Source organism: Phascolarctos cinereus, unplaced genomic scaffold (genome assembly GCF_003287225.1).
Source record: "Phascolarctos cinereus isolate Bilbo 61053 unplaced genomic scaffold, phaCin_HiC Scaffold_4;HRSCAF=312, whole genome shotgun sequence".
Lineage (NCBI taxonomy): Eukaryota > Metazoa > Chordata > Mammalia > Diprotodontia > Phascolarctidae > Phascolarctos > Phascolarctos cinereus.
The window spans coordinates 623,010,795-623,023,928 of NW_027555847.1; the positions used below are offsets into that span (position 1 = coordinate 623,010,795).

The 13,134-nt window shown below is 40.0% G+C and overlaps 1 protein-coding gene across 1 annotated transcript in view; it reads right to left on the bottom strand.

Annotated features, from left to right (window-relative positions):
* Positions 1-2,537: 2,537 nt before the first annotated feature.
* The window catches only part of ANXA13 (annexin A13), an 88,263-nt gene continuing 77,666 nt past the window's right edge, over positions 2,538-13,134 (bottom strand). The window contains exons 11-12 of the mRNA XM_020965006.2: positions 8,282-8,394; positions 2,538-3,041 (exon numbers count right to left, since the gene is read on the bottom strand). Coding sequence (XP_020820665.1) covers positions 2,922-3,041; positions 8,282-8,394 — 233 coding nt within the window. The 3' untranslated portion in view covers positions 2,538-2,921. The remainder of the gene's footprint in view (positions 3,042-8,281; positions 8,395-13,134) is intronic.

Below are 13,134 nucleotides of genomic sequence, written 5' to 3' on the forward strand. Positions count from 1 at the left end.
GGAGGAGGCCAGGTGGTAGAGGATTCAGTGCTAAACAATTGAGGTAAACAAGAACAACTCTAGGGAGAAGAGGGAAAAATCAATGAAAACCTTATTATATATTACATAATTATATTATATATATATATATATATTATACATATACTGCTATGTATATATATATACTGCTATATATATATATATATATATATATATACTGCTATAAACTGACACACACACATATATACACACACAAAGATGTATGTATACATATATATATATATATGAATGATGATGATGATGATGATTCTGAGAGACAGAGCTGAGAGAGTGCATTCATTCCAGGCATGGGGAATAATTTGTGTCAACATAGAGAGGCAGTGAATGGAAAGTTAATCGCAGGGAAAAATCAATAATCTAGGCTGAATGGAACATAGAATGTGGGAATGGGGATGATGTGAATTAATACCGCAAAGGTCGTTTTGAGATAGATCACGGAGAGCCTTAAACGCCAGACTGAGGAATAGATATACTGTAACTTAGAGGCAATAGGGAGGCACTGAACGTTTTCAAGTATGGGAGTGATGTGAGTAGTCAGTCATCAAGCATATATTAAGGGCTTACTATGTGTCAGACAGGCACTGGGGATACAAGCACAAACAATGAAATAAACCCTACAGAGCTATGTCTTACCTATAGTATTTTGGCAGCTGCGAGAAAGATTGATCAGAGAAAGAAGTGCAATCAGAGAGGCCAATTAGAAGGGCACATTAGCAGGTGTTACAGGCTACTATTGACCATTGTTAGATGATCTTGTGTTTGCATTTCACAAGCATGTTTGAATTTTATGAGTCTTACATCTTGCCTCCAAGATGTGTCAAGAGTTCTTTGTAGATATCTGTGACAGAAAAGTATAATACTTGACTTAAGCAAATTAACATTAGCAGTCTTTGAGAGCGAATTTTGGAGCAATTGGAGATTGGAGCAGGTATGGCATAATAGAAGGAATTCCTTGGGCATGGAGCCAGTAAAAATCTGGATTTTACATTTATTGGTTGTGTGACTGTGGGCAAGTCACTTTTCTGGACCTCATTTATAAAATGAGAATGTTAACACTCCCACCACTGTATAAATACGAGCTGTTTGTTTTTTTTTTTTAACGAACTATTAAGTTTAAATGACAGTGTGGGTATGTGTGTATTTACATAGATGAAGAGAGTGCAGGTAAGTGGCACAGTGGATAGAGCACTCTCTGGCCTTGGAATCAGATACTTGTCAGCTGTATGGACCTCAGCATTGCCCTCAGCCTCAGTTTCCTCATCTGTGAAATGGGGGTAGTAATAGTTCCTACCTCATAGAGCTGTTGTGAGTGAGGATCAAATGAGTTAACATATATAAAGTGCTTTGTAAACCATAAAATGCTATATAGATACTAGCTATTATTGCAGTAGCCGGAGAAGCTGTCCTTGGAACCAGGAAGATCTAGTTTTGAGTCTTGTGCCTAACAGAAGCTTGCTCTGTGACCCTGGCAAGTTGCTGAACTTCTTAGTGCTCTAGGTAACTCTTGTAGACTCAGTTACTGAGAATGTGGGGATCTTCATTAGTACAGGGAATTTCCTCATCAGGAAGTTTCCCGAATCAGTGAAATCATAGGTCCAGTGCCTAGCCCCATATAGATGACAGGCAGCATGACATGGCCAATAGAAAATTGGTTTCCATGTCAGGAACACCTGGGTTAAAGTAGAGCCTCTGACTCATACTGACTGTGACCCTAAGCAAGTTACAGAACCATTTTCTGAAGTAACTCTTCAAGATTCAAAGAGAATGCAATCTGTATTGGTGGAGGAAATTCCTCTCTGGAAGCTGCCTATACCCACTAAATTACAGGTCTGGGCCAAACACCCACACACACACACACACACACACACATATACACACATAATACATATGTATATATGTTATAACATACACATATATGGATCTATACACATGTGAAATATGTACACATGTGAATGTGTGTACATATACACACACACAAACACAAACACAATACACACACATAATATTATAGGACCATAGGGGTCATTTAGTCCATAACCTTTATATCACAGAGAAGATAACTTGGATGAGGTTACAGATCTCATGTCCATAGGGCCTGGGAAGGCCCAGACTGTGCATTCAGCTAATTGAATTAGTCCATATAAGTATATATGAGGACTAGCAAAGTGAAGTAGATAGAGGGTTTGCCTTAGATTGAGAGGATGTGAGTTCAGATTCTGCCTCTGACACACACTAGTTATATGACCATAGGCAAGTTACTCCATGGTATCCTAGGTGAATCTCTTAAGATGGTTAAGTTAGAAGAGAGTTGCTGATTTGCATCAGTTGAGAGAGTTTTTGCAATTTCTTGTGTGTCAATGAAATTATAGGTCCAGGACCCTCCCATCTCCCCCCACCAAAAAAAAAAGACGAGTATAAACAGAAAGGAAATGAATGAATCTGCTTATTGTTGAATTCCGATGTAGACATTAATCACTTGATCCAGTCAGAATCCCACCCCTCTAATAACACAAATGCCTTTGTGAATGTATATACATTTTTATTATAAACACATAGCTTCTCATTAGCTTCTGGTTTTGTGCTCTGCTGTTGTACTCTATAAACATTCTGTGACATATTATAAAAGAAAAAAAAGAGAGTGAGAGACGAAAAGTGCTGAGACCATTTATGCTGGCACATTTCAGCATGGGTTAATTACACAAGCCCGTTGAGAATGATATCCTCAAATAAGCCTGCTGGCATGGCTGTGGCAAACAGGGCTTGGAAAATAAACTCATACACTTGATGGCCTCTCCTGCCTATTTCATATTTTTCATCAGGATTTGGAAAGTGCCCATGGTGAAGGTAGTTCTTCCCTCTGTTCTTGCTGCTTCAGGAGAGGCTCAATGTAGGAGAGCCAATAGCAGCTTCCTAAAGTCTCCAGATGTGTCAGAGCGAATGGTGTCTGCGAGAGATTTTTGGTACTTCTCTTGAAACTTTTCTTGCACTGTCTGGAGATCGACCTGTTAGGAGAGAAGACAAGTGAAAGGCTTGTCTGGCCCTTGGCAGGGCTGGAAGGAATCAGCTCCCCTTTGGCCCCAGAAGCAGCCTTTAGTCAGGGGGAGAGACAGAGACAGAGAGAAGGAGGAAGGGAGGGAGAGAGAGAGAGAGAGACAGAGAGAGGGAGGGAGGGAGGAAGAGAGAGAAACAGAGACAGAGACAGAGACAGAGAGACGGAGGGAGGCAGGGAGGGAGGGAGAGAGAGAAAGAGAGAGAGAGAGAGAGAGAGAGAGAGAGAGAGAGAGAGAGAGAGAGCGCGAGAGAGAGCGAGCCATTTTGGTTCCCAAGGCCAGCAGCAAGAAACTGCCATCAAATCAACTTCTTAAGATAGATTCACTTCCCTATTAACAATAGCTTCCCAGCTTGAGAGCTTATTCCTGATAATGCAAATTGAAGCAAAATAGTTGAATATTGGTTTTCCATTATCCTTTTCCATTGGAGTTTCTCACTATTGTTTGATTTTCCTTTTGATTCCAATACTACTTAAAGAAGTCCTTTTTGTTGTTGTTAGAATTTATTGTGAACCTCAACTGGACCTTATCCTCCCTGACATCTCTCGGGACTTTGCCACACATTTGTACTCATCTTCATTTAACTTCTCTGCCTTTATCTCTTGTATCTTTTTTATTTTGGGCTGAAACTATGCCATTGGTTTAGGGAATTCCAAGTGAGGAAGTAAGCCTCTCTGCCAATGAAGATAGGCACCTGCTTGGCCACTTAGAGTCTTAGAAAATTGCTTAGAGTCTGAGAGGCTAAAATAGATGCCCAGAGTCACAGACGTAGGGTGAGTCAAGAAATGAGAGTTGAATCCAGGTCTTTCTCACTTTGAAGGTAGCCCCAAATCCTCTATAAAATGCTGCCTTTATTTATTTGTTATTTAAAAACTAGAGTTGGTCAATGACTTGTTCATGTACACTGGATTCTTTAGCTATCTTACCCACCTTCTTTCTTTCTCATCAGAATTAATTAATACTGTCACCAGAATTTTATTCTTGAGAACCCCTTCTTCCTGAACCCATTTCCTTTCTAGGGTCTCAATCCATGGGATCCTATTCATAATTTTTATAAACTCTTCAAAACAAGTTATCTTAAAGGTTAGGATACCGGTCTGATTCTGGTCCAAAATTTCTTTTCTTATCTATACGAACTCCTCAATGACATGATGATTGTCTCTTTAGTTTCCCTGGATCTTGATTTTACCAACTGATTTCCTCCTTACTGGTCAGAATTGGGCTCAGAATGATAGAAATTCATGTTACTCTCTCTAAATTTAAAAAGATCATCAGGAAGACAGGTCAAGAATTAATTATCTGCTGTGCTTTGGCAGAAATCCTGGAGAGTTGAGGTTCCCCATCTGTGACCAGATCTTGCCTCTGGAAGCTTTGTGCTCATCACCCAATGCCTCTAGCTGGTCTGGTGGTCTATAACAGTGTTTTAAAAACTTTTTGGTCTCAGGACTCTTTGACATTTTAAAAAAACTATTGAGGGCCCCACAAAGAGTTTTTAGTTATATGGAGTGTATCTGTTCATATTTACTGAATTAAAAATGAAAAAGTCTTAGTGCTATTATGAAAATAGTTTTGACCTCACAGACTCCCTTAGATGATTTCAGGGATCCAGAGATATCCTTGGACCACACTTTGAGAACCACTGGCCAATGGTGTACTTCCACCATTATATTTCCTCTGTTTTTTCCTCCTGTGATCCTCATGGAAATGCTCTGACCATGCCTTATTACTCCAGTTTGTTGACTGACAATGTTCCTTAGGCTTATCTTCCTATCTGACCACAACTGGGAAGGATCTTAAAGATTCCCATCATTTTACTTTACTTGTTATTTGAAACTCAGAGAGGTAGAATGTTGCCCCAATACTACACCAGTACTAGGAAGTATAGTTAATCTTGTCCTTCCAGTGCATTCTGCTACCCCAAGCCCAGTGGAATAAGGTATAATCTTCCATTGCTATTTATAAGTTGCAGTCCACTAAATGTCAGTGATACTTAGGAAAGGAGTTGAATGAATGGTATGTGTCTCTGGGAAGTCTAGTTCCACACAGGAGGAAAGCGAGAGATGCAAGGAGAAAGAAGAGAAGATGGAGGGAAAGAAAAAGAATGAAAAAGAGAAGAAAAGAGATAACAGGAGAGAAGAAAAAAGGGAAAGAGACAGGAAAAGAGAATGGGAAATGATAAAGGAGGAGGAGAGGGAAGAATCATTCCAAGAATAGAAGTAAAGAAGAAATAACTTTCCAGTTGCTAATTTCTATTTAAATCTGGTACCAGATGTTTTATATTATTTGTCAAAAGGCTGTGGATCAAAATTACTCCCTTCTTTTGACAGCTTTTTGAGAGACAATTTATGTGGGTCCCAAGTATTCCTTTTTTATCCCCCTTTTGCATCCCCTATGAGATTTCTCCCATTGAAGATAAGAATGAAATGCTGTCTTTAATAAGAATCTTCTGTCTGCAGACCTTAAAAACCTTTCCCAAACAGCAGGCAACTAATCCACCTGTCCTAGCAAGGTTATTCCTGCCCTGTTCCAAGATGGGGAAGGCTCGAAGAAGCTATCCCAAAGTGACTCAGTGGTGTGTCCTCCTGCAGGACCCTTCAGACTTTGGAAGGAAACTTTGTTTTGGACAAAACTCTGACAGAAGCCTTGCAGTCAAATCTTTTAAAATGGTCTCTTTCTATTTTGCTGTTATGGCTGTTCAGTTGTTCAGTCCTGTCCAACTTTTCCAGATCCCAAGGACCAGAGCAAAACAGGCCCTTCTATCCTCTACTACCTACTACCAAAGATACCAAATAGCATAGAGCTAATTAAGAAGAGAAACTTGTGTTCTCAGATCTAAATTATTTTGCTTCTAATAATATCATCCAGCATGTGAGGCAATAACTTACCTTATAAGATGTACTATTCCAATGTTTATTTTCCCTTTTACTTGTGGAGGATTGAGTCCATTTTCACATTTAAAAAGTCAAATTTTGTTTTAAAATTCACTTGTTCATAATTTTGTTAGAACAATTTAAGAGTTGGGTAACATATACTCAAAATTAATAGAAGTAAACACAAATTGGTGCTTACTTATCATCACTGTTATGTTTCTTCTGCATTTGGGATCTGGTGCTCAGGGGAATTTCAAAGATATGTGTTTCATTATTAGAGTCTTGGTTATTCAAATTTTGCTTTCTACTCTTTTCAAACTTTCCTATTTTACCCAATTATGCATAATGGATTGTAGAGACACCTTGGTGTAGTGGATAGAGCATAAGGCTTGGAATCTGGAAGACCTGAGTTCAAATAGGGCCTTATACACTTTTGGCTTTGTGACTCTGAATAAGTCACTTAACCTGTGTGCTTCAGGCAATTCTTTAGATCTTATGTTCAAAATCATAGCTGATATGGCTCTGTGTTTATGGAAGGGAGCCTCACACCTGGAATTCCTGAAGATGAGGGAAATTATAGATCCTTTGACAATTGGCTTATGCATAATGGACACTAGCACAAAAATATCTATGGTAGAAACTAATATAAATGGACAGCTGTTATTTTATATGCTCTCTGCCAAGGCAAAGTGACATTCAAGTCCTTATACATATTGTTAAGTTCATTATTTTAAGTTAATAAGCCAATTTTCAGTCATGTGAATGATATTTACCAACCTCCAGTGGTTCTCCATGTTGGCTGAACACATAAACAATGTATGAATTGCAAAGACAGCAAATTATCATAGAATGACAATTTTAGAGTTGGAAGGCATCTCAGTAGCCATCTGATCCAACCCATACCTGTCCCCAGCAAATAACTATCTAGCCTTTGTTTGAAGACTCTGCAAGATGGGAATCTATTCCCCCCTAAGGTATCCATTCCAGTTGGGACAGTTCCAATTGTTTGGATGGAGATGGGCTGGCAGCCATGGGCTTGTCTATCACAACAACTGTTTCTTTGCTTTCCATCCACTTCCACTGCTTTGCAGAACTGAAAAGTACCATTTGAGAAACACTGCCCTAGAGCATAGTTTGTGAAGCTTAACTCGTGGTCCTAAGCTCCTAAGGCTGATTGTCCTTTCCATGTCTACTTTCTTCTGCCCACCAGTATTTTTGCAGATTACCACAGTAGAGTCTGCAGAGTTTGAGAAGCAGAAAGAGACTAAGGCAATGAGGAAGGTGACAGAGTTGCCATTATGCTGTGACACCCCTCCTGGGTTTTTATTTGACCTTCCTTGTAATGGAAACAAGGACACCTGTACTTTTGTCACCACCCACTGGAGCAAAAGACCCCTGCACTGTACTATGACTTGAAGTCTTTTTAACCATGTGCCACAAAAAAAGAAGCAATGGTTAGGATTTTTGTCTTTTTATATAAAGATGAGAGAGAGAGAGAGAGAGAGAGAGAGAGAGAGAGAGAGAGAGAGAGAAGAAAAAAAGAAAGAGGAGGAGGAGGAGATAACAATGAAAATGACGATGATGATGTAGAAGAAGAGGGAAGAGGAGGAGGAGGAGGAAAAGTGGAGGAGGAAGAGGAGAAGGAGGATGAGAAGAAGAAGGAGGAGCCAGATTTCAGAGCCAGGAGTTCAAATCCTACCTCTTACATATATTGGCTGTGTGACCCTGGCCAAATCACTTTATGTTTGTGCTCTTGGAAACTCTCAAGACCTATAAATTTCAGAGAAAGTGCAAAGTGCCAACTTGCCTGGGTAGAGAGAATTTCCTTGTACAAGAAATTCTAGACCATTTAAATCACAGGCACATTTCCTATTTTTGTACCAAATATAAAGTGAGGCATAGAAATGATAAACCTGGGCAACATGTATGATAATGATGATAGAGTGCTCTACAAATATTAATTCATTTTTATCCTCACAATAATCCTGAGAGATAGGTGCTATTATCCCATTTTACAGATGAAGAAACCAAGGCAGACACAGATTAAGTTACCTGCCCAGGGTCACATAGCTAGTAAGGGTCTGTGGTAGGATTTGAGCTCTGGACTTTCGGACTCCTAGTTCAACACTATTCATTGTACCACCTCAGGTAGGGACTTCTATCTCATTTACTTTTTCTGTATAACCCCTCACACACCACCTTTTTCATAGAAACACACAAATAAAAACATAAAACTCTTGCTTGATATAGACATCTTGATGATGCTGTTGCTAAAAGCCACAGACCTCCTCCTCAAAGGAAGGTGTCCACTCTCTTACTCACCTCAGCCCTGGTTACAATGATTCGGATTAAAGTCTCTTCATCAGTCCCAGCTCCCTTCATGGACTTGTAGAGGAGCTCAGCAAAGTAGCCTTCACAGTCTCGGGCACATTTCACTGTGCAGGACCATGGGAAATGAGAAAAATGAGCCATTTTTAGACCCCTGCTTACTCAAATAAAAGGAAGGTTGAGGCAGCTGGAAAAGATTTGGCTTGTCAAAGGAGGTTGCCAGTCAACAGCTGCTTTTGAATCCACTGATGAGGTTAAGCCAGTATTTGGGCAGTGACGGTGGTTATGGGGAGGAGGGATTAATTCTAACTTGTCATAAAGTGGGATCTGGAGCAGGCCCTTTGTCCAAAAGCCTCCCATTCAGCCAAAGCCACACTTGGACAATAATTCTGGACAAAGGGAAGATTTCATGTAACCAGCCCCGTTCTCCTAGACTAGAATGGAAAAAAGATTTCAAGGTTAGAAAACAGTTCTTCATGGCCTTCATAGCTCTCCACTAAAGTCTTTGTGTCAGGGAAGGCCACCTCTTCCTGGCCTGTAGATAGCCCTGACTCTCAAAGACAATGCCAGCTAAGCACATACTTTGGCAGATCCTGCTGAATTGGAAAGGCTCCTCAATTAACTGCACATCTATCATCTGAGAACCACACTAGGTAAGTACGGAGAAGTTCATTAACAGAGAATGGATTACCAGTTGATTAATTTCTTTCAGTCACAGAAGAATCACTTGTGTCCTGTCAACATCTTAAACTCAACATGTCCAAAAACATCAATAATGTTCTTTACCTCCAAATCTCCCCGTTATGAACTTCGTTATTTCTATTAAGGGCACCATTATCCTTCCAGTCACCTAGGCCCACAATCTCAAAGTCATCATTGACTCTTCACTCTTCCTCACCCCTGCTCTGGGCAGCTAGGTGGCACAGTTGGTAGAGCACGGGACTTGGAACCAGGATAACTCATCTTCATGAGTTCAAATCTGACCTCAGAAACTGGCAGTGTGGCCAAGAGCAAGTCATTTAACCCTGCCTGCCTCAGTTTCCTCATCTATAAAAAGGGCTGGAGAAGGAAATGGCAAACCCACCCAGTATCTTGCCAAGAAAACCCCAAATGGTGTCACGAAGAGTCGGACATAACTGAACAACAACCCTTGCTCCCATGTCTGATCAAATGGCAAGCGTTGTCAGTTTTATTTCTATAACATCCCTTATATCCACCCCCTCTCTCTAATCATGTGACCACCCTCCTAGTTCAGACCCTCATCACTGCTCTCCTAATTGGCCTCTTAAATCTTAAATCTCTCCTCTCTCTAATCCATGCTGTCTCTACACAGCCGCCACATTGAGATTCCTAAAGCACAGGTCTAAGTCACTCTACCATGAAGAGGCAATCTGTATAGGACAAAATATCATCTCCTCTTCTTGGAATTTAAAGGCCTTTACAATCTGGCATTGGTCTGCTTTTGTACGCTGATGGCATATAACTCCCCTTCATGTACCCTTGATTCCAGCCAAACTGGCCTGCTTCCTCTCCCCTGCACAAAACATTCCATCACCCACCTCCTTGTCTTTGTACTGGATGTTCCTTCATGCCCAAATTGCACCTTTTTATCACCTCTTCATAGAACCCCCATCTTCCTTTGAGGCTTAGCTTAAGTGCCACCTCCCATGGGAAGACTGTCCTGATCCTCCCAATCTCTAACATTCTGTCTCTCTCTCCTCCCCCCCAAATTATTTGGTGTTCATGTGCTGCTGCTGTTCAGTCATTTCGGTCATGTCCAACTCTTCGCAGCCCCATTTTAGGATTTTCTTGGCAAGGATACGAGTGTTTTGCCATTTCCTTTTCTGGTTCATTTTACAGATGAGGAACTGAAGCAAACAAGGTTAAAGGATTTGCCCAGAGTCACACAGCTAGGAAGTACCTGAGGCCAGATTTGAACTCAGGAAGATCAGACTTCCTTATTCTAAACCCACTGCTCTATCCACTGCACCACCTAACTGCCCCTTGTATTGGTTGTTTCTTTTCCTCTAGGGCAGGAATTGTTTTCAGTTTTTGAATTTTAATTCCAGTGCCTATCACACAGTAGTGGCTTAATAAATGTTCTTTGAATGAATTTATAAAGATAACCTACTCAGGCATAGAGGGGTTGTGATCTGTTTCAATGGAGGGACTATCTTCTCTGATGAAACCACAGATCTTTGGAGTATGATGGTACATGTAAGCTACATCTTTTAGGCTGCAGTTGAGTTCCAGATGGAAATCATGATGAACTCATCAGCAGCTTCTCGGTACAATAAAACTTCATATTTCTGAATACAAATAAATTGCCTACAGTGTTTGCTTCATAAGCTGAATAATTTCAGTGCCCCTATTTTTTTTTTCCTTTTAGGTCTTATTTTCTAATCCTCAGATTATCTTTATGGTTCTTCTCTGAATCTTCTCCAAGTTCCTCTTAATTTGTGGGGCCCAGAAATGGGCTTTTGTAAACAAATTTGTCCAGTGCTCAGTAGACATCACTCTTTCTACCATCTTCTTCCAACAAGTGCTTTCTCTAGAATGACACAGCATTACTTTGCTAAGTTAAGTTCATCTCATGATTCTCTATAAGCAGTAGAACTCATTCTTTGGCATTCAGGCAAATCTAATTATTCTTCACCTGGAGCTTGGTCAGTGTATTTCTCTTTTTTAGGTTTATTGACCTTAAAGTTGCCCCTGTTGAACTTCTCCAAATGAACCCCAGCATCTCAGAATTGGAAAGAAGCTCTTGGGCCTTGTCCCAGAACTACCAGAATAGGGAGTCCTTCTATAAGTGGCCAGTTACTTGTGTGACCCTGGGCAAGTCACTTAACCCTCTTTGTTTCAGTTTCCTCATCTGTAAAATGAGCCAGAGAAGGAAATGACAAGCCACTCTAGTATCTTTGCCAAGAATACCCAAATAGGGTCATGAAGAGTAGGACATAACTGAAACAATTCAACAACAACAACAACACATTATGTTACCCATGTGTTTTCTCTAGTTTTAACATCCTCAGTTCCTTCCTCTGATCCCACAGTGGTATAATTCTCAAGTTCTTTTACCATCCTGCTTTTCCTTCTCTGTATACTCTTCTTCATGTTATCAATAGTCCTACAATGACATCCCAGAATGACTGAGTACCGAACTCTATGCCCACTATGTGGTCCGACTAAGGCAGGGTACCACAGGACCACTGCCTACCTAGTCTTGCTGCCATATCACAATGCCTCACATCAGCCTTTCAGTTTACTAAAATCCTCCAATCTTTTTCATAGGAACTGTTATCTAATCATGCCTCCTCCATCTTGTATTTGTGAAATTGATTATTTGATCCCTAATGCAGATTTTTACATTTATCTGTATTAAATTCCAACCCAACCTTCTAGTCTGTTAAGACTTTTTGGGATCCTGCCTCTGTCACTCCAAATGACCAAAACCATTCAAATTTTTCAACCTATCCTTTATTATTGAGCATTTTTACCCCATCCTTAACCCCCTAGCTTGATGTGATGTTTAACCCATATTCACAGCACAGTGACTATTAAGTTCAAATATGTGAGTAAATAAGATAGGTCTTTAGAAAACTACACGGTAATAAGCATTCTTCCCCAATCAGATATCTACTAAGAATGAATGAAGAATTCAGAATTCATCAATGATGTGTCCAGGAGTTTTCTATAATCTTCTAATAGAAGACTACGTGATTAAATATGGTTACCTATAGCTACAAAGATTTGTGTTGTATTTATAATATATTTGTATTTGGAAGAAGCATGCCTTAAGTGGAGCAAAGGTTGGACTTGAAGTTAGAGGAGCTCTGGGTTCAAGTCCTCCTTTGGATAGTCAGTTGATTCTGACTCTTTGTGACCCCATTTAGGATTTTCTTGGCCTTGGGTCACATAGCTAGTAAGTGTCTGAGGCTAGATTTGAACTCAGGAAGATGAATCTTTTTGACTCCAAGCCCAGCACTCCACCCTGTGCGCCACCTAGCTGCTCAGTCTGTTACTAGCTGTATGATTAAGGGAAAATCACTTAATTCTAGGAGTCTCAATTTCCTTATCTTTAAAGTGGCAGTGATAATATCTGTAGTCACCTACCACACAGAGTTTTGTGAAGATCATCATCATCATCATCATCATCATCATCATAATTAACATTTATATTGAACTTTAAGATTTGCAAATACTCACAAATATTATCTCATTTGATCCTCACAACCACCCTGGGAGTTAGGTACTATTATTATCCCCCATTTTACAGATGAGGAAGCTGAGACAGATTGAGTTTAAATGACTTGGCCAGGGTCAGACAAGTAAGTGTCTGAGGCTGGATTTGAACTCAGGTCTTTCTGACTCCAGATCCAGTGCTGTGCTTCCTAGCAGCTTTATATAAAGTACTTTGTCTGTCTTAAAGTACTATCCAAGTATTAGTTATTATTATAAATTTTGCTGCCATTTGGGAGCCCAATTCCTCACTTTTCTCTTCTGGGACAATGATGTCAAACATTTAGGGAAGAAGTGAAGGCCTCTGGTGAGGGGGGAAGGGTTTATTAGGTCATGAAGAACCCTAGATCCTGTTTGAAGAATCCTTCTTTAAGCCCAAAGCACAGTCTTTGTTTGAGGTCTTATGTGTTTATTCAGTATGAGTCATAAGTAACACTAGGGACATTCATGCCCACATAGATCATGGCAGAAGTTCCACTAATCTGAATGCAAAACTAGTGTGGATGAAACAATCAATTACTGCCAATATTTTTTGGGGAAAAAAAAGAAATGTTTGGCAATTTGAGAACATTTTTTAACTTCCAGGGTTGTTTTTAAATTTTTTTCAT